The following is a 20348-nucleotide window of genomic DNA, read 5'->3' as shown; positions in this document are numbered from 1 at the left end:
AACCTTATGACTTGGCGAAGCAAGAAACAAAATGTTGTAGCAAGAAGTAGTACAGAGGCTGAGTTTAGATCAATGGCTCAAGGAATTTGTGAAATGATGTGGTTAAAAAGAATTATGGAAGAGCTGAGGAAACCAATAACTTCACCAATAAAGTTGTACTGTAATAGCAAAGTTGCCATTAGTATTGCTCACAACCCAGTCTAGCATGACAGAACTAAACATGTTGAGATTGATAGACACTTTATCAAGGAGAAGATTAAAAAAGGCCAAGTGTGCATGACGTTTGTTCATTCAAAATAACAGATTGCTGACATACTCACCAAAGGGCTCTCTAAGACAAGCTTTGATTTTCTTGTAAACAAGTCGGGCATGATTGATATATATGCACCAACTTGAGGGAGGGTGTTGAAATATATATATTTTTTAAATTTATTTAAGTAGATAAATCTTATTTAGATAGATAAGTTTTATTCATATTCTAGGAATATTTTATTTTATCTTTTGGTAGTTTATTATAATAAAGGAACTATTCTCCCTTATGTTTTAGTAGTTTATCAGAATAAGGGAATTATTTTCCCAATTAAGATTAGGACTCTTTTCTCTATTTAAGTTCAGTTCTTTAGTTAATAAAAATAGAACAATTTTATTAAAAGCTCTTTTGAAAACTTTTACCCCGCCAGTTAAGGGGCCCTAGATTTGTGTCCTAAGAGTTCTATTTGTAACAGCCCGTTTTTGGGTCAAATCAGAACAGTAGTTTCAGGACCACAAATCTGAAGTTAAAATATTAATTTTATTATTATATTAAAGTTTACAGCATGATAGAATTATTAGGTGAAAGTTTCGTAAAGAAATTTTACTGTTTGAATGCTTAATTCGATAAAAAGGACTAAATCGCGTAAAGATTAAAAGTAGAGTTCTAATAGCTAAAGGTATGGAATAGCTATAGAGCTTTAAACTGGAAGTCCTTATGTGGTAATTCTTCCATAAATGAGTTAGTGGAAGATATTGGCTTGGCAATTTTGAAATTTGGTTTAATTTTAAAGGTTAATTAGATAATTAAGTAATTAAAGTTATAATAAATAAAACCAAACAAATTGTCATCTTCTTCCATTCTTTTTCAACCGAATATCAAAGAAAGAAAATCCATTTTTGGAAGCTAGGGTTCGGCAACTTTGAATGCTTAATTGATCAAGATAAGTCGAGATTGGGATTAGAACGGGGAAAAGGAAAAGTGGACGAATAGTCGATAATTTCCATCCGAGTAACTCGAGGTAAGTTCGTATAATTAGAAACGAACTTTCATTTAATTGCAATTGTATGAAATGAATATGTATATATATGTGAATTGAATGGTTGAAATAAACGATATTGAATTGCTTAATTTGAAATTTATTGAGTAATACCGAGCCCCGTTTGAACTATAGAAAATCGTAGGATACGAGTGACATGTCACTAGGGTTACTGTTTCGGTCGAGCTCATGCATTTGTTGCAGACTCACCACAGCTCGTATGAGCTTACTGATATATCCGCTCTTATGAGCTTACCGTTTCAACTCGATAGAGCTTACCGTTTTTCAGCTCGGAATGAGCTTACCGATCATGGCTTGAAAGAGCAGAAATGATAATGAATTGACTGATTACCAATTAATACACTTAGAGTGTATCACCCGAGTATCCTTCGATTGTTCATTAGGTTGAACGGGTATTATACTATTACCGATTATATGATTGAAAATGAAATGGAATATGATCTATGTGAATTGTATAGATGAAATATGGTATGTGCTATGAGGACGTATGAAACTGGAAACGAGATTTTATGAAATGTATGAATGAAATGCTATGTGAGTTGAATGCCAAATTGAATCATTTATGGATGAAAGTTGGTTCTATGCATATTTGAGACTCTAACCTATTGAGGTGTATGTGTGATAGGCATTTGAATATTCGAGTTGGACATATTGATTTAATTGCTTAAATTATGCAATGTGGTAAGTTTAATTCTATTATATGGGCCTACTAAGCTTTAATGTTTACTCAATTTATTTTTTTGTGTTTTATAGAGGTTCGTTAGCTAGCTCGATTCGAACGACGTCGGAGATAAGCATCACACTATCCAGTTGATTTCTCGGTACTTTTGAACTTATGGAAGTTGTGTAAACATGGCATGTATAGGCTAATTTATGGGAATATGTTTTTGGTTACTTTAGCTTACTGTATAGTTATGTGTTTTGATGTTCTTAAGCCATAAGATTTGGCTTAGTTGTTATAATGGTCAAATGTGTATAAGATGATATGTTTTGGCAAGTTTCCCTATGAAGGATTTGATGCATATGATAAATTGGCATGTGATGAGTTGGTGATTGGAAAATGCTTGAATGTTATTTGATATTAGGATAGGTATGATGTTAAATCATATTAGTTTGATATGTGTTTAAATGCACATATGATATTGATTTAAGTATGTAAATGATTTGTTTTGAAATGGCATATAGGTGCATTGAAATGGTTGTTCATAGTTGCTCATATTGTACGTGAATTTGGTACTATATGAATGGTTTAGGTATTTGTTTTTTGAGGTGTGAAAAGTGGCTTAAATCAAGCCTATTTCATGCCACACGACCTGAGTACACGGGCTTATGACCTTTATTCGAAAATTTTTCTAAGTTTTCTCAAAAATTTTATATGTTATCGATTCAGTCCTAAACGTATAAATTAAGCTTGGTATGCTCGATTTAAGCATGTTATTAATATGAATGATTGATAATTACTGAAATGAAATGATATTTGTTAAATGTTTGATAAATTACCGATCTGAACTGAGTTGAAAGTCCGGTAATGCCTCTTAACCTATTCCGACGACGGTTACGGGTAAGGTGTTACATTTAATGGTATCAAAGCTACGGTTTAGTCGATTCTAGGACTACCGTAGAATATACGAGTCTAGTTGTACATGCCATGCTGCGATAGTATGATATCTCTTGACAACTTCTGAATTATGTTTTATATAGTAAATAGATCCAAATCGAGCCGTAGCTGACGACGTTAAAAGTAATGTGCCAGCTCCCGCTCAAGAGACTGCGCCTTTTGAATCTAGTCTCGTTACGGGAAGTCAGGGAGGAAAAGCTAAACAAGCTTTCTTCCAAGTGTTAAATGAATGGTTCATAGAATTTGTTCGAGCAAACCCGGCTACTCAACAACCTCCACCCCCGCCTATTCCTCACTTGATCCCTGTGATGCCTCAAGGTACAGACCCGTTGCGATTGAATAAACCTCTCGTTGATAATATAAGGAAATATGGGGCTGAAGATTTTTGAGCTACAGTTAGTGATGATGCTAAGAGAGCTGAGTTCTGGCTTCAAAACACGATTAGGGTTTTTGATGAACTTTTCTGCACACCTGACAAATGTTTGAAGCGTGATATATCTTTGTTGAGAGATACATCGTACTAATGGTGCAATACACTAATATCTATTGTTCCGCAAGAAAGAGTTACTTGGGAATTCTTCCAATCTGAGTTCAGAAAGAAATATATCATCCAACGATACATCGATCAGAAATGAAAGGAATTCCTTGAATTGAAACAATACCGAATGACAGTAATTAAGTATGAGCGAGAATTTGTACGACTCAGCAAATACGCTCGTGAATGTGTTTCTACCGAGTCTATAATGTGTAAAAGATTCGAGGATGGATTGAATGAAGATATCCTATTGCTAGTCGGGATTCTTGAGTTGAAAGAGTTCGTTGTCCTGATTGAACGACCCTGTAAAGTTGAAGAGCTTGGTAAAGAGAAAAGAAAAGTTGATTCTGAAGCCAGAGATGTTAGAAAAAGATTTGCGGGAAAGTCTCATCAGTCCGCATCAAAGAAATTTAGAGAGTATCATCTTCGTTCTACTGCTTCTGCGAGGATTTTGATTTGAGATAGAGAGGTCAGATAGTACAGCTTTAAACCTCAGACGACGTCGATTGCAAATATGGGCAGTGTTAGAAATGTTGGACCTGAGTTTAAGCATTGTAGCAGACACCATTATAGTGAATGTAGAGTGATGAGTGGAGCGTGTTTTAGATGTGGATCGTTGGATCACTATCTCTGGGACTATCCAGAGAAACCTACAGCTGAAAGAGATCAACCAGTGGAAGTGAGTAATATGACTGTTAGAGGACGACCAGCTTGAAACATGGGAAATATGAGTGGAATCGAGGTGTTACGAGAGATTCAGGTGTGAGATTTGAGGCACGAGTGCCTGATCGAGCTTATGCTATTTGTGCACAAGCGCATCATCTTCAGATGTGATTATCGGTACTTTTTCTCTTTACAACACTGATATAGTTGCATTGATAGATCCTAGATCAACCCATTCTTACATATGCATGAACTTAGTGTTTAAAAAGAGTTTACATTTTGAGTCTACAGAATTTGTAATTAAAGTATCGGACCCCTTAGGCAAGTCTGTTCTAGTTGATAAAATTTGTAAGAAGTGTCCTTTGATAATTCGGGGTTACTATTTTTTGGATGATTTAATACTTCTACCATTTGATAAGCTTGATGCGATACTGGGTATAGATTGGCTGACCTTGCATAATGCAGTTGTGAACTGTAGATAGAAGACCATAGAATTGAAATGTCAGAACAGTGAAATTCTTCGGATTGATTCTAATAATTCGAATGAATTACCAATTGTGATATCGTCTATACAAGCTCAAAAATGTGTGAAAAAGGGCTATGATGCATATCTTGCATATGTACTGGATATAAAGGTGTCAGAATCCAAAATTGAATATGTACCTGTTGTTTGTGAGTTTGCGGATGTATTTTCAGAAGAATTACTGGGTTTACCGCCAATCAAAGAGGTTGAATTTGGCATTGAATTGGTACCAGGAATGACACCGATATCGATAGCTCCGCACAGAATGGCACCGATCGAATTAAAAGAGTTGAAGGCTCAGTTGCAAGAATTAACAGATAGAGGTTTTGCACGACCAAGTTTTTCGCCCTAGGGTGCGCCGATATTGTTTGTAAAGAAGAAAGATGGGTCAACGAGAATGTGTATTAATTACAGATAGTTAAACAAAGTAATGATCAAGAACAAATACCTTCTACCGCGAATTGATGACCTATTCGATCAGTTGAAAGGGGTTACAGTATTTTCAAAGATCGATTTGAGATCGGGTTATTATCAGTTGCGAGTCAAAGAATTAGATGTGTCGAAGACTGCATTCAGAATACGGTACGACCATTATGAATTTTTAGTTATGCCCTTTGGTTTGACGAATGCACCTGCTGTTTTTATGGACCTAATGAATTGGATCTTCAGACCGTATTTGGATCGATTTATTGTCGTGTTTATTGATGACATATTAATTTACTCACGAGATGAAACTGAGCATGTCGAGCATTTGAGAATCATGTTGCAGACTCTGCGAGATAAACAGTTATTTGCAAAGTTCAGTAAATGTGAATCTTGGTTACGAGAAGTTGGTTTTCTAGGACATATAGTGTCAGCATCGGGTATAAGAGTTGATCTGAGCAAATTTTCTGCAATAATGGAATGGAATGGAAACCTCCGAGAAATGTATCCGAAGTTCGTAGCTTTCTGGGACTCGCAGGCTATTATAGACGATTTGTGAAAGGCTTTTCGATGATTGCGGCTCCGTTGACGAGATTGCTTCAAAAAGATGAAAAATTTGAATGGTCCGAGAAGTGCCAGAAAATTTTCGATCAGTTGAAAGCCCTATTGACTGAAGCTCTAGTGTTAGTACAGCCAGAATCGAATAAAGAATTTGTGATCTATAGTGATGTATTGTTGAACGGCCTGGGTTGTGTTTTGATACAGGAAGGCAAAGTCATAGCTTATGCCTCGAGATAGTTGAAACCGCATGAAAAGAATTATCCGACACACGATTTAGAGTTAGCAGCCATTGTGTTTGCATTGAAGATTTGGCGCCATTATTTGTTCGGTGAGAAATTTCATGTGTATTCTGATCACAAGAGTTTGAAATATCTAATGACTCAGAGAGATTTGAATTTGTGACAACGACGATGGTTAGAGTTGCTAAAAGATTATAAGTTAGTAATTGATTATCATCTAGGAAAAGCAAATGTCGTTGCTGATGCATTAAGCCAAAAATCTTTGTTTGCTCTACGTGTAATGAATACTTAGTTGACTCTATCTGACGACGGCTCGGTTGTAGCTGAGTTGAAAGTGAGACTGTTGTTTTTGCAGTAGATTTGTGAAGTTCAGAAAGTTGATAATGAAATATTAGTAAAACGAGCTCAATGTAATTCAAACCCTGATTCAGAGTTTCAAATTGATTCCAATGACTGTTTAAGATTCAGAGGTCGATTATGTGTTCTGAGAAATTTAGAGTTGATTCAGATAATTTTGAATGACGCACATATTAGCCTTTTATCTATTCATCCAGGAAGCACGAAAATGTATAATGATTTGAAACAGCTCTATTGGTGGCATGGCATGAAACGTGATATTTCAGAATTTGTTTCGAAATGTTTAATCTGTCAACAAGTCAAAGCTGAGCATCAGGTACCGTCTGGGTTACTACAGCCAATTATGATTTCCAAGTGGAAATGGGACAGAATCACGATGGATTTTGTATCGAGTTTGCCTCTGTCACCAAGTAAGAAAGATACGATCTGGGTAGTTGTCCACAGACTGACTAAGTCAGCTCATTTCATTTCCGTACGCATGGATTATTCACTTGATAAGTTAGCTGAGCTATATATCTCTCAGGTTGTGAAGTTGCACGGAGTACCTATATCCATTGTTTCAGATAGAGATCCGAGATTCACATCGCGTTTTTGGAAGAAATTAAAAGATGCAATGGGTACAAAGCTACACTTTAGTACTATTTTTTCATCCGCAGACAGATGGTCAATCTGAGCGAGTTATACAGATACTCGAGGATATGTTGAGATGTTGCATTCTTGAGTTTGAAGGTACGTGGAGCGATACCTGCCATTGATTGAATTTGCGTATAATAACAGCTATCAATCGAGTATAAAAATGGTACCGTACGAAGCTTTATACAGTCGCAAATGCCGAACACCTTTGTGCTGGGCTAAACTTAGTGAGAATAAGATTCACGGGGTTGATTTGATTAAAGAGACTGAACAGAAAGTGAAAGTGATTCATAATAGTCTGAAAGCAGTGTCAGATCGTTAGAAATCATACGTAGATTTGAAATATAGTCTAATATGACGTATAACGAAGAACCGATCAGAATATTAGCTCGCGAGGTCAAAGAACTGAAAAATAAGAAAATTTCTTTAGTGAAAGTCTTATGGTATTGAAACGGGGTTGAAGAAGCTACTTGGGAAATCGAGGATGCTATGAGAGAGCAATATCCGAACCTATTCACTGGTAAGACTTTCGGGGACGAAAATCCGTAAGGGGGGAGAGTTATAACATCTCGTTTTTGGGTCAAATCAAAACAGTGGTTTTGGGACCACAAATTCAAAGTTAAAATATTAATTTTATTATTATATTAAATTTTACAGCATGATAGAATTATTAGGTGAAAGTTTCGTAAAGAAATTTTACTATTTGAATGCTTAATTCGGTAAAAAGGACTAAATCGCGTAAAGCGTAAAAGTTGAGTTCTAATAGCTAAAGGTATTAAATAGCTATATGGCTTTAAGTGCAAGTACTTATGTGGTAATTCTTCCATAAATGAGTTAGTGGAAGATATTGACTTGGCAATTTTGAAATTTGGTGTAATTTAAAGGTTAATTAGGTAATTAAGTAATTAAAGTTATAATAAATAAAACCAAACAAATTGTCATCTTCTTCTATTCTTTTTCAACCGAATATCAAAGAAAGAAAAGCCATTTTTGGAAGCTAGGGTTCGGCAACTTTGAATGCTTAATTGATCAAGATAAGTCAAGATTGGGATTAGATCGGGGAAAAGGAAAAGTGGACGAATAGACGATAATTTCCATCCGAGAAACTCGAGGTAAGTTCGTATAATTAGAATGGAACTTTCATTTAATTGCAATTGTATGAAATGAATATGTATATATATATATATGTGAATTGAATGGTTGAAATAAACGATATTGAATTGTTTAATTTGAAATGTATTGAGTAATACCGAGCCCTGTTTGAACTATAGAAAATCGTAGGATACGAGTGACATGTCACTAGGGTTACCGTTTTGGTCGAGCTCCTGCATTTGTTGCGGACTCACCATAGCTCGTATGAGCTTACCGATATATCAGCTCTTATGTGCTTATCGTTTCAGCTCGATAGAGCTTACCGTTCTTCAACTCGGAATGAACTTCAACTCGGAATGAACTTATCGATCATGGCTCGAAAGAGCAGAAATGATAATGAATTGACGGATTACTAGAACGACGGAAATGTGCAAGTGTACACAAGCGCAACAAATAATAAAGTGACAAGCAAATGTCGAATTATCGTACCCACAGGGACTGTGAAAAGAATTATTTATGAATGCTAAAATTATCAGCCAAAGAGCCTTCCCTTGGCTTGCCACACATGTGGCAAGGTTGATAGTTTCAACTTTGCTAATTTAGGCTTGGGGAAAATCTATAAAGCCTCCAATTGTGGAGGGGTTTGAATGCAACTTGAACAAGTCTTCAAGGGCATCTTTGCAAGCTTAAATAACCAGCTAATAAGCTGATTTGGGTCAGCTCTTGGGATGGTTTTTGGGCTGTCCATTTCTTGGTCGGTTTGGTTTACTCGGTTTAGTTCAACTGGACCACTTTTTCATAATTAATTAATAATAATTTATTAACCCAAATTAAATTGGATATAAATAAAAATTAAATATATTATGAACTAATACATATAATTTTGAACTGTCTTAGGCTAAAATTTAGTTTGCCTCAATACTTCAAATTACTTCTCGGTTTTACGCTTCTAGCAGTGTCTGCCGAGCCATTTTTCGCCATTTGTGCATATCTGTCGAAAATAACCAAAATTCATCAAAATTAATTATAAAATTAACTAAAATTCAATATGTTCATATTTTGAGTGCACTTTAATTATTTTGTAAAAATTAATTATTTTTCGACAAGAATTTTATTGAAACCGTATGATTTTAAGTTAAAAAGGGTATGTAAAAATGTGTAAATTTTCATGTTTCCAATTATCGATTAATACACATAGTGTGTATCACCCGAGTATCCTTGGATGTTTCATTAGGTTCAACGGGTATTATACTGTTACCGATTATATGATTGAGAATGAAATGGAATATGATCTATGTGAATTGTATAGATGAAATATGATATGTGTTATGAAGACGTATGGAACTGGAAACGAGATTTTATGAAATGTATGAATGAAATGCTATGTGAGTTGAACGCCAAATTGAATCATTCATGGATGAAATGTTGGTTATATGCATATTTGAGACTCTAACCTATTGAGGCGTATGTGTGATAGACATTTGAATATTCGAGTTGGACATATTTATTTAATTGCTTAAATTATGCAATGTGGTAAGTTTAATTCTATTATACGGGCCTACTAAGCTTTAATGTTTACTCAGTTTATTTCTTCGTGTTTTATAGAGGTTCGTTAGCTAGCTCGATTCGGACGACGTTGGAGATAAGCATCACACTATCCAGTTGATTTCTCGGTACTTTTGAACTTATAGAAGTTGTGTAAACATGGCATGTATAGGCTAGTTTATGGGAATATGTTTTTGGTTACTTTAGCTTATTGTCTAGTTATGTGTTTTGATGTTCTTAAGCCATGAGAGTTGGCTTAGTTGTTATAATGGTCAAATGTGTATAAAATGATATGTTTTGGCAAGTTTGCTTATGAAGGATTTGATGCATATGATAATATTGATATGTGATGAGTTGGTGATTGGAAAATGCTTGAATGTTATTTGATATTAGGATAGGTATGAGGTTAAATCATATTAGTTTGATATGTGTTTAAATGCACCAATGGTATTGATTTGAGTATGTAAATGATTGGTTTTGAAATGGCATATAGGTGCATTGAAATGGTTGTTTACAGTTGCTCATATTGTACGTCAATTTGGTATTATATGAATGGTTTAGGTATTTGTGTTTTGGGGTGTGAAAAGTGGCTTAAATCAAGTCTATTTCATGCCACACGGCCTGAGTACACAGGCGTGTGACCCTTATTCGAAAATTTTTCTAAGTTTTCTCAAAGCTTTTATATATTATTGATTCAGTCCCAAACGTATAAATTAAGCTTGGTATGCTCGATTTAAGCATGTTATGAATATGAATGATTGATAACTACTTACATGAAATGTTATCTGTTCAATGTTTGATAAATTATCGATCTAAACTGAGTTGAAAGTCCGATAATGCCTCTTAACCTATTCCAGTGACGGTTACGAGTTAGGGGTTTTACACTATTCCCTAACCAAGTGTTAGACTACTCATTTTTCTTAATTGGCTCCATGTTGGCGATGCATTTTTTACTTGTTTTACAAATGTCTTACCCTCAACATAGTTTAATAATAGGACTTTAACCCACAATTTGTGGCTTTTAGTAATGATTCACCAACCCAACTTTAAAACAAAAGCTTCATCTTTAAAGCTCTAATCCCAAGTCCACCCGCTTCTTTAGGTTTACTAACAACATTGTACCTAAGAAGATGCATTTTAGATTTTCCCCTTGTATGCCCTAGGAGAAATTTCAATTGATCCTATCCAGCTTTCTCCAAATACCGACAAAGAGTAATTTGTACTACATATGGTAGTTCAAAGTCGCACCCATGGTCGATTGAACGAAGACCATTCAACCCGCTAGTGAGATCAAATTCACCTTCCAACCACTTAATTTGGATCTCACTCTATCCATTATGAAATTGTAATCTACCTTCTTCACCCTATTCTTATGGATAAGGAATCCCAAATATTTCCCTATATCCTTTGTTTCTTTAAATTGAAGGTGCTACATGCTAGATCTTTTAACATATTTGATATTCGAAGAGAATTGATTTTTTATTTTTCCATATATCTTTGAGAAATTGTTTTGAAGGTTTGTTACATAAGTTAATAAGTCTAAATTGTTGGATCTTACATGTTAGGAATAAGTGTATTAAGGGTGTTATTGTTACCCTCCTTAAAGGCTTTATTTATCATTTCATAATTTGTTTTCACAAAACATTATTTTAAAAAGCACTTATTTGAAAACCTTAGAAAAGTTTGATCCTTACCTTACAATATTTGGCTTCAAATTTGAGCATTTAACCAAATCAATATGCAATAATTCAAGGAAAACATGGGGATGGAAATGAAAAGTACAAATTCATATATTTATAAATTTGGATAATATTGATTCAGATATTCAAATTATTAGTAATAACGGATTCAAAAATAATATGAATATTAACCTTTGGATATCCATTATCTAAATCTTTTTTTTTTTTGCAAATAACAAATGAAAATTTAGATAATGGATATATAAATCCTCTTTATTTGTTCAAATTTGAATATCTGAAATACTTTTTAAAATTTTTACTTTTTACTTAATAATTGCAGATATTTAATGGACAGTGCGAAAATAAAATGGATTCAAATCTTAAAACAAATTTACAAATTCAATTTAAATATTTTATTTTTATTACTTAATAATTGCAGATATTTAATGGACGGTACTATTTATATTTGATGCATTGTCATCCCTAAAGAAACCTTCCAATCATACACGTATCTAAGATAAGGTTAAAGGTTATAATAATGGTATTGAATATTAAAAAAAGTGTAGTTAATAGCTTAATCAAATTTCCATCCACAATAGCAAATTTATCTTAATTCTTATACACCAAAACGTCTTTCAAATAAAATAAACTACCACCCATTCAACAAATACCTCCAAAAGTCCTTCCAACAGCAGGATTCGCATCGTTGCATACTCCTCAAAATCTAATCCTATGACAAATCCTTGGGAACCAAATCTCTTGCAATGGTAAAAAATTTATAGCATTTGACATTTTCTATAGAAATTTCAGCACCAGCCATTTTATGACAAAATCCTTGACTCCATAACCAGCATCAACTAATATAACAATTTTGTTAGCTTTCCCATTCCAAAATCATAGGAAATTAGCAACAGAAACATCAGCAGATAAGGAAAAAAACAAACAGCATCAATTCTAAAAATTTTGCCTGTAGGAGGAAACACCAAAATGGTGAGGATGGAACTCAGGATTACAGTCATTTTGCAGACGGGCAAAAACAGAAAATAACAAAGAGAACTTGAGTGAAAAGAACTTCACCACTCAACTGAACTGCATTTATATCCTCCAATAACAAAATTTATCCTTAGATACGGCAAATGGCCAAAGGAACTCAGTGTTGATCATGATTAAAGCAGATGAGGTGAAAATGTGTGCAGGAAAGAAAAACAGACAAGGGGAATGATAATTATTTTGAAACTAGTAACATATGATAGGAATTCTTCTTTTAAATTTCATAAACTCTTTTTTTTTTTATAGTGGGTCACACGCCGAAAACAAGAAACTAAACAGCAGATAAACTTATAAGCATAAGCAAAAGTAAAAGAAAGAGCCATTTTAAACTCGATACTTGTCATTCAAAGTTACCATCCTAGCCAGGTTGTTAAGCCGTCTCCGCATTTAACATTGTCATTCACTAAACTCCAATCCTGGCATCCTTCCTGCAAGTGATCTAAAGTCATATATCATGGGCTCAAACCTCCAGTTTGGTTTATTCATTGGTCTTTTAACCAAGCTAAGGGTCCACTTCCCCTCACCCCAGAGTACACACAGATTCCTGACAATTGTCTCCAAAGGAATCTCCCTAATCATAAAAGGCTCAATGAAGTGCTTATCATCAATAACAATTCTAGTGCATCTCGTGACAATAATCCTGGCATCCATTCTTCGAATTTGCCAAGCTATACTGCACCCATTCTCCCTCCTAACCAACCAAACATGATGTCAAAATCAACTTGGTGATTAGGGAGGTCTTGTGAATCTGCTTGCGCTCTTCTCACTGGAGTGATGTCTTTTTGCCTCTCCCAGCACACCTTTCTGCATTGTTGAGTGTGGGTGCTTGCCTGTCCAATTACCGTAATAGGACTTGGAGTAACCTTATCAAATAGGACTCACATGCCATCTTTAAAGAAATTTTTTATCATCAAATTCAATGTCAAAAAGGCCAAAGTCAACTTGGATAAAATGAATCCAGCTTCTATATATTTTGCAAGAAATATTGTTACTTCCATAACTCAGCATGTAGAGTTGATTGGTTCCTTGCCAGATTGTGGCAGAACATATTGTAGTTTCATTTTCATCATGTTGAGCTCCATCAACTTCTCCATTTCATCATACTGCTTTAAAATTCTCTGCATCATATGATAAACTGATTCACTCATATGCCTTCCTCTCTCCAAGATTTGTTTGCAGCATTGATATGCTTCTTGCCACCGTCCCCGAGAGCACAATCCTGTTGCCAAAAGATCCAGTGCATGGCTATGAGGACAATGCCCTTTCTGTAATAAATAATCCCATAAATTTAAAGCAAAATGCAAATGCTGGTTTCCACAAAAAAATTTCATTAGCATCACCACTGTCCGGGTCCTAGGAATGAAATTTCTCTCGAGCATTTTACAGTAAAGCTCACTAACTCCTTCAATGCCACTCAACTTCATCATCCCTAAAAACATTGTATGATACGTCACACCATCATACTCAATCTGCTTTCTCTCCATCTCATCCATCAATTCAATGGCAGAATGTATATCTTTGGACCCAATAAGGGAACTGATCATAGCATTATAAGCTCCAACATCAAGCTGTAAATTTCTTTTAGGAATTTCATCAAACAACTGCCTCGCCTTTGGAATATTTCGAGCAACACCAGCTCCATGAATCAAAGTAGTGATTGTTTCAAGTGTAGGCAAGCAGTGGACCCGTTCCATTTCTTCAAGAAGCCGTAGACCATCCCCCAAGCACCCCTTCTTACAGTAAGCATCGATTCGGATGTTATATGTCATACTGCTAGACTTGAAACCTCTTCGAATCATCTCATGGTAAAAAAGTTCCATTGCAGTAACATTGCCCGATTCCTTGAATCCCAAAAGCAGAATATTCATGGTCTTGGTATTAGTTGGAAATCGAGAATGCATCTTCAGGAATACTGATCTGGCCTCTTTCATCTCCCTCTGCGAGCAAAAAGCTCGAAGCAGAACATTGAACTCATCAGTACTAAAATTCCTCCCAGCAAAAACTTCAGTCTCCATCCTTTTGAATGCTTCAAGGGTGTCTTCATAGGATTGAAATTTAGCAATTTTTGCTAACATGATGCTCATTGATTTAAGGCTAAGCAGGGAAGGGTGCGAACACTGCATATCCAACATCAATTCCCAAGCTTTATCAAAATAGCGCATACGTGTGAGGATATGGAGTGTCTTTTCAAAAGCACCCACACTTGGAGCATGCTGAGAATGGTGGATGGAGTACTTAAAGAACTCTAAGGCTTTCAATCCATTTGAGTGTGCCGCAAAAAGTTGACCAAGAACACTCTCCACAAAATATGAGGAAAGAGAAACGGGTGGGATATGCCAGAGAAGGGTCGGTTCAAGTGGTTCATCTGGAAACGAATGGTCATTGATAATTCTAGTGATTCTGTCAACTTCAGTTTTTATTTCAGAGGCAAAAGGAGATGGGCTGGAAGATTTGCAGGCAACGGAGAGAAAACGGGATAGATTAGTTCTTGGAAGTTGAAGAAGTTGACTAGATTTCATCATTTGCAATAATGACATCATTTTTCTCTCCTAAATCAATTAGGGCAGGAAATTTTTAACCCAATTCGACCTTTTCATTTTGTGCCAAAATGGTCACTTTTTTCATCCCTTTGCCTGCATAAACAAAACAAAGCACATCAGGTAATCAAGATATTTTTATTCAAAATTCAAATGACAAACCGATAAGACCAAGCTCACAAAGATATATTTATTAGGATACCCACCCAAGTAGCTTACTGCATTCCTAATGGAATCAACTATTGTGAATTCAAGTCTGAAACTACCGAATCATTGAAGCTTGAATGCATATTCACTAGGATTTATCATAATCCCTTGCTAGCGAAACATTTACAAATAAAAAAGGTTCAATTATAAGTGAAAGGGGATATGTAATTTCAACTAACAATTGACCAGTTGTCTAATAAGCACACTGCTAGAAAGTACATAAACCGAATGGGCAAATGACCCATTTCTGTCATGATTTAAATCCAAAAGGAAAACCAAGATTGGCGTCATAGAACGATAAAGCGAAGCAAAATGCTGTTTCTGAAAGCACTACAATTACGCAGAATTGACAAAAGGGGAATCCAAGTTGTTTCTTCTTTTTTCAAGTAAATTGAAAAGCAACTCATATCTGAAATGTGAAGAAAATTTAAACAGATTCAAGGTGAGTAGCAACTAAAGTGGAGTGCAGTGGGAAAGAAAAAGAAGCAAAAAAGAGAAAACAATAAAAGAACAAGTAAGAAACCTGATAGGTCGTTAAACTTCAGTGATGATTGATCTTCCATGGAAGAAGAAAAAGGATTCGATGTTGTAATGCTGGGCGGGCTGTTAATTGTGAAATTGGAGAAGTTATTTGAAGTTACAGGAAGAAACGGAGAAAGGAAGATAATTTTGGAGATAAAGGGGCAGTCGGTAGGGTTGGGTTGTGGGTCGGGTGGGTGCTGCATGAGAGTGGTTAGAAAATTGATTAGGTTTAAATTGACGGAGGGTTGTATTTTTTGAAATTTAAAATTTAGTTTTAGAATTTTAATTTTAACCTAATAAGTTTGTGTTTTTTTTAAATATCATGGAAGAGTCTATTGTATTTTGTTTCTTTTAGAGAATTATTTAAAATTTAATAAGAGTGATAATTTTTTTTAAATTATTAAATTATTAAAAAATTAATATAAAAAATTAAAAATTAATCTTAACTTAAAATAAATAACCAAAATTAAAATAACACTCACAAAACCACAAATCCAAAATAATAAAATCGGGAAAATTATCAAAAAAGTCCTATTTTTTTAAAATTTATCGAAATGAGCCCGGTATTTTATTATTTACCGGAATGAGCCATTTTCCCCGAAATCGCGTCCACGTCAGCGCGCTTTGCTTACGTGGACACAAATCGCGCCTACGAGGACTCGATTTGCTGACGTGGATGAACAGTTTATGTTTTTTAGCTTGGAAAACTTTGAAAGGCCATAACTTTTGGCTCGGTTGTCCGATTGAGATGATTTTTTTTTATTTCGAATAACTTTTCGAGATCTACGCTACGATAAATGTAGAAGGCGGTTTGTCATGATTTTAATCGAAAAAGATCCTTTTGCCCCTAAATTTTGATTTTTCGGTTTAAAATTGAATTTTGAAACATTCAAATCATTATTTTCCTTATTTATTTGAAGTAAACACGGATTTTTTTACGAAATTGTTGTATTATTTTTTCGATTTGACACGTGTATGGAATAGGTCCAATAAATCGTTAGAAAGTAAGTAATATAATTAAGATAATAACAGATTTCTATAATATGTCAATCAATTAGTTTAGCTTAGTTAGTACCTTGGTTCAAATCTTGTTGGTAACAATTTTGAATCTTTTTGTACTTGTTGCTATTGATGTAATATTGAAGAGTTAATTGATTAAAAAATAAATACAAGTACAAAAGATTCAAAATTTATTTTTCAAAATACCAAAAAGCCCTATATTTTTAAAATTTATCGAAATGGGCCCGGTATTTTATTTTTTGACCGTTGGAGTCTTTCACGCTTGGGTAGAAATCGCGTCCACGTCGGTAGCGAGATCTTGGCGTGGACGTGATTTCTGACGCGTCTCGACATCGCTCATGTTGACGTGGACGCGATTTCCCGGGAAAAGTACCATTCCGGTAAAGAATTAAAAAATGGGCCCATTTTGGTAATTTTTGAAAAAAATGGCTTTTATTGGTAAATTGCCCAATAAAATCTATTACTTTTTTGTTTTTCAATGAGTGGTATTTATATTTCACGTCATTTATTTTGAACATATTTCCTTAAATGTTTTTTTTTATCCAAATCTATAACATATTTTATCAAATTGATCCACTTAGGGTCTGTTTATTTGCCAATAAAATATTTTTCGTAAAAAGATTTCTGGAAAATGATTTACGGAAAATATTTTCTGGTGTTTGGATGAATTTGTGTAAAATATTTTACATTGTTTGATGATTTCAAAAATATTTTTCAAAAGTTATTTTACATATATTAATATATATTAATAAATTTTAGATTTTAAATTGTTTTTACATATATTGCAATGATTTATTTATAATTAAATAAATCAAATTAAATATATAATAATACTCAATTATTAAGCTACAATATTAACCATCATAAATTGAAAACAACCAATATCAAATAAATTATTTGTAATTGTGTTAAAAAATAAAAACAAGGATTGAATAATTATAAATTAGCTTGAAACCACAGTGAATACTAGAAATTAATAATATTATCCAAATGCATAATTAGTAGTACACCACATAGTAACAACATTGTCCAAGTGCATAACTAATATTACACCACATAAAAGTATCAATATCTTCAACCTTGAGAAAATTTTTGAAGCCAAATTTTTTTATGCTTCTTACTTTTAACTAAAAAAGCTTTGGCCTCAGATTCATGACTCACTAGATAATCAAACACAGAACACAAGAAGTCATCATCAAATCCTTCTTCCTCCATCGACATCACTTGTTCGTAAAGCTGTGGTGTTTTATCCGCAGTAAATTGTTCCAAAGAATTAGCAATTTAGCATTTTGATGTTGATTACGATCCATCTACACAAAATAAAGCCACACAAATATATGATCACTACAAAAAAGATGCAAGATTTTCATAAGATCACATAAAGTTACCATGACTAAAAGTGCATACATACATATCAAGCTAATTATAATTGCATAATAATTTTTTGAGAAATTAAAGCTGCTTTGAAAGTAGCACTTAAAATATATTGATCATAGTTAATACAATACTTCAATAAATGATTTGGTTAATACAATACTTATATTTGATAAGCATATGAAAATGAAAGCATGACAAATGAGTTTTCTTGTAGGAAATTGTGAAAGAATTGTAACTAATATGTTGAATCATGATAGGTTTAGGGCTTATAAATAAATTTGGGAAATTTGGAATGGAATTCATTTAATCATGAGTATGATTGGTGCAAGATTTTGTTATCTTTCATGTATAATTAATTAATTAATCCTCATTATAAATTTTATCAAGAATTTGAATGGGAAATTTGAATGGAATTCTCATTTAAAATCAATATATTATTAGGTGCAATACTTTAATATTTAACATATTATTTATAAAAAAATATACATTAACAGAAATTTGTCTTTTTAAAATATAAAAATTAAATTATAAATTGCTATCAAGTGTGTTTTCTTTTTCTATTTGAAATTTAACAAAAAAAATTGACAATGTTATAAATTTTATTTATTTCTATTTTTATAATTTTTAAATTATAAATTGATTAATTTTATAAAAATAAATAATGTTTAAGTGCACTCCTAATTGCTATAATATCAAATGTCCAGCATGATTTTGTTTTCTCCTTTTCAGCATGAAAGAAGCACATGCCTCCACTTACTCAAACCAACCTTTTTGGTTTTCTATGAAAAGTGTTATTTAACTGTTTATAAAATATGAACGAAAAGAACAATCCAAGACCTTTTTAATGTGAGTAAAACATCTGATTAACAATGATATTAAACCTTAATTAATTAATTAATACATATCATATGATATCTAAACAATAAAAAAGTGTTCTATTCATGCATCAACATGGCCTTCAACAATTAAATAATTAATTAGCTTAAACCAAACTTTAGCATTCAAATGTTCAATGATAATCTTTCTCAAAAAACTGAAACAGATTGAACAAAGGAAGTTTGGCAAAAGCCATGTGGGGATGGCAAACTCAAATTCCAAATCTATTATAAAATCATAAATGTCAGTTTCACCCTTCAAACATAAGCCAAAGAGCTCATTCCGATGAAACAAAGGCATCGATGTTACTTAAGGACCTTCCTTTGTAGTCAAACATGCTGGATATCAAATGAACATTCATCACCCCTTTTCTCTAGCATCAAATACTAATAGATCATTAAGTGCTAACAAATACTAACAGATCAGTAAGTGCTAACCAGAGAAAGACACATATGCCAATTCATACATCAATCATACATTGCTCACTTGACTAACATTAATAATTTTTTTCATGTAATTTAGCCAATCAGTCCACAGGCCAATTCCATATGTTATAAATCATGCCAAAATTACCAAAATTCATGACATAGGGACATATGTATTTACCTACCATCAACCAAATATAAAGCTCATCACTGCCATTTCCCAAATAATACGTAAACAAATTATAGTAAAAATGTAAATCAATAATAAACCATACCCAAACACATCCAACAACCATGCTTAATTCACTTGAACTGTTATAACAGCCACAAATGCATATTATACCAAATCATATATCAAGCACACCACCAACATATAACAACCGCAAATGCCATGCCATTGGCAGACCAGAATCAAGAAATAAGACATTCCAAAGACGCTCAACACCAAACTCTTATGAAAATATCAACCAAGGCTACTAACAGGAGTAAGAATGCTGAGGTAGAGGCTAGGACAACAAGAACTGTATAGCTAGAGGTCAAGCATAGAAAGAAATTAGAACCGTGTCAGGACCATATTTGAGCTTTTTCTGTCCCAACTCTGGCATGCCCCATACATTTCCTTTTACCCTCAATAGACAATGCATCACATTTAAAGATTAAAAAAAAAAAGAAACATAAGAGAAGCCTACAACCCTATGCCTACACAAAATGCATGTGCCTCAATGAAAGTTGGATTTTGCAAGCTCAGTATTGCCATTGGCGCCTAAATATGGTGCTTGACTACACTAAAATAACTGTCCAAATAAGATCAATCCAGCAAGCAAGAAATTGATTTATCACAACTCAAATTACAGCACCTTGCTCTTTAACAAAGAGCGTTCTATTTAATTCAGGAGTTAGACAAACAAGGCTTGTGTAAAACTTCCTATTGTGAGAAGCCTAAGCGTGACCAAATGCAACAAAAAGGGTTCACGAAGCTTGTCGAGAAATTCAGAACATTTCTACCCACTAAGAACATTTTGAGGCTATTAATTTCTAGTCTCAAAAACCAATTCTTTAGTCAATTGAATATGGTTAGCATACGGGAAAATGAACGAACAAAATGGATCAATATCAGTGAAAACAAGCAACACATTTAATTCCAGGAAGAATATAT

At 33.7% G+C, this 20348-nt stretch overlaps 1 protein-coding gene across 1 annotated transcript; it reads right to left on the bottom strand.

The window, feature by feature from the left end:
* Positions 1-12425: 12425 nt before the first annotated feature.
* On the bottom strand, positions 12426-15689 carry LOC105782582 (pentatricopeptide repeat-containing protein At3g61360). Its single transcript, XM_012607407.2, has 2 exons — positions 15496-15689; positions 12426-14861 (listed from the first exon to the last, which is right to left on the bottom strand). The coding sequence occupies exon 2, from the start codon at positions 14766-14768 to the stop codon at positions 13230-13232; it is 1539 nt and encodes a 512-aa protein (XP_012462861.1). The 5' UTR covers positions 14769-14861; positions 15496-15689; the 3' UTR covers positions 12426-13229.
* Positions 15690-20348: the final 4659 nt, after the last annotated feature.

The sequence above is a fragment of the Gossypium raimondii genome, chromosome 13 (assembly GCF_025698545.1).
Source record: "Gossypium raimondii isolate GPD5lz chromosome 13, ASM2569854v1, whole genome shotgun sequence".
Classification (NCBI taxonomy): Eukaryota; Viridiplantae; Streptophyta; class Magnoliopsida; order Malvales; family Malvaceae; genus Gossypium; species Gossypium raimondii.
The sequence above is the reverse complement of the archived record's forward strand: the minus strand, read 5'-3'. Positions and strand labels throughout refer to the sequence as shown.

Coding starts and splice junctions, on each gene's coding strand:
- LOC105782582 (XM_012607407.2), bottom strand. CDS start 14,768: ATGATGTCATTATTGCAAATGATGAAATCTAGTCAACTTCTTCAACTT.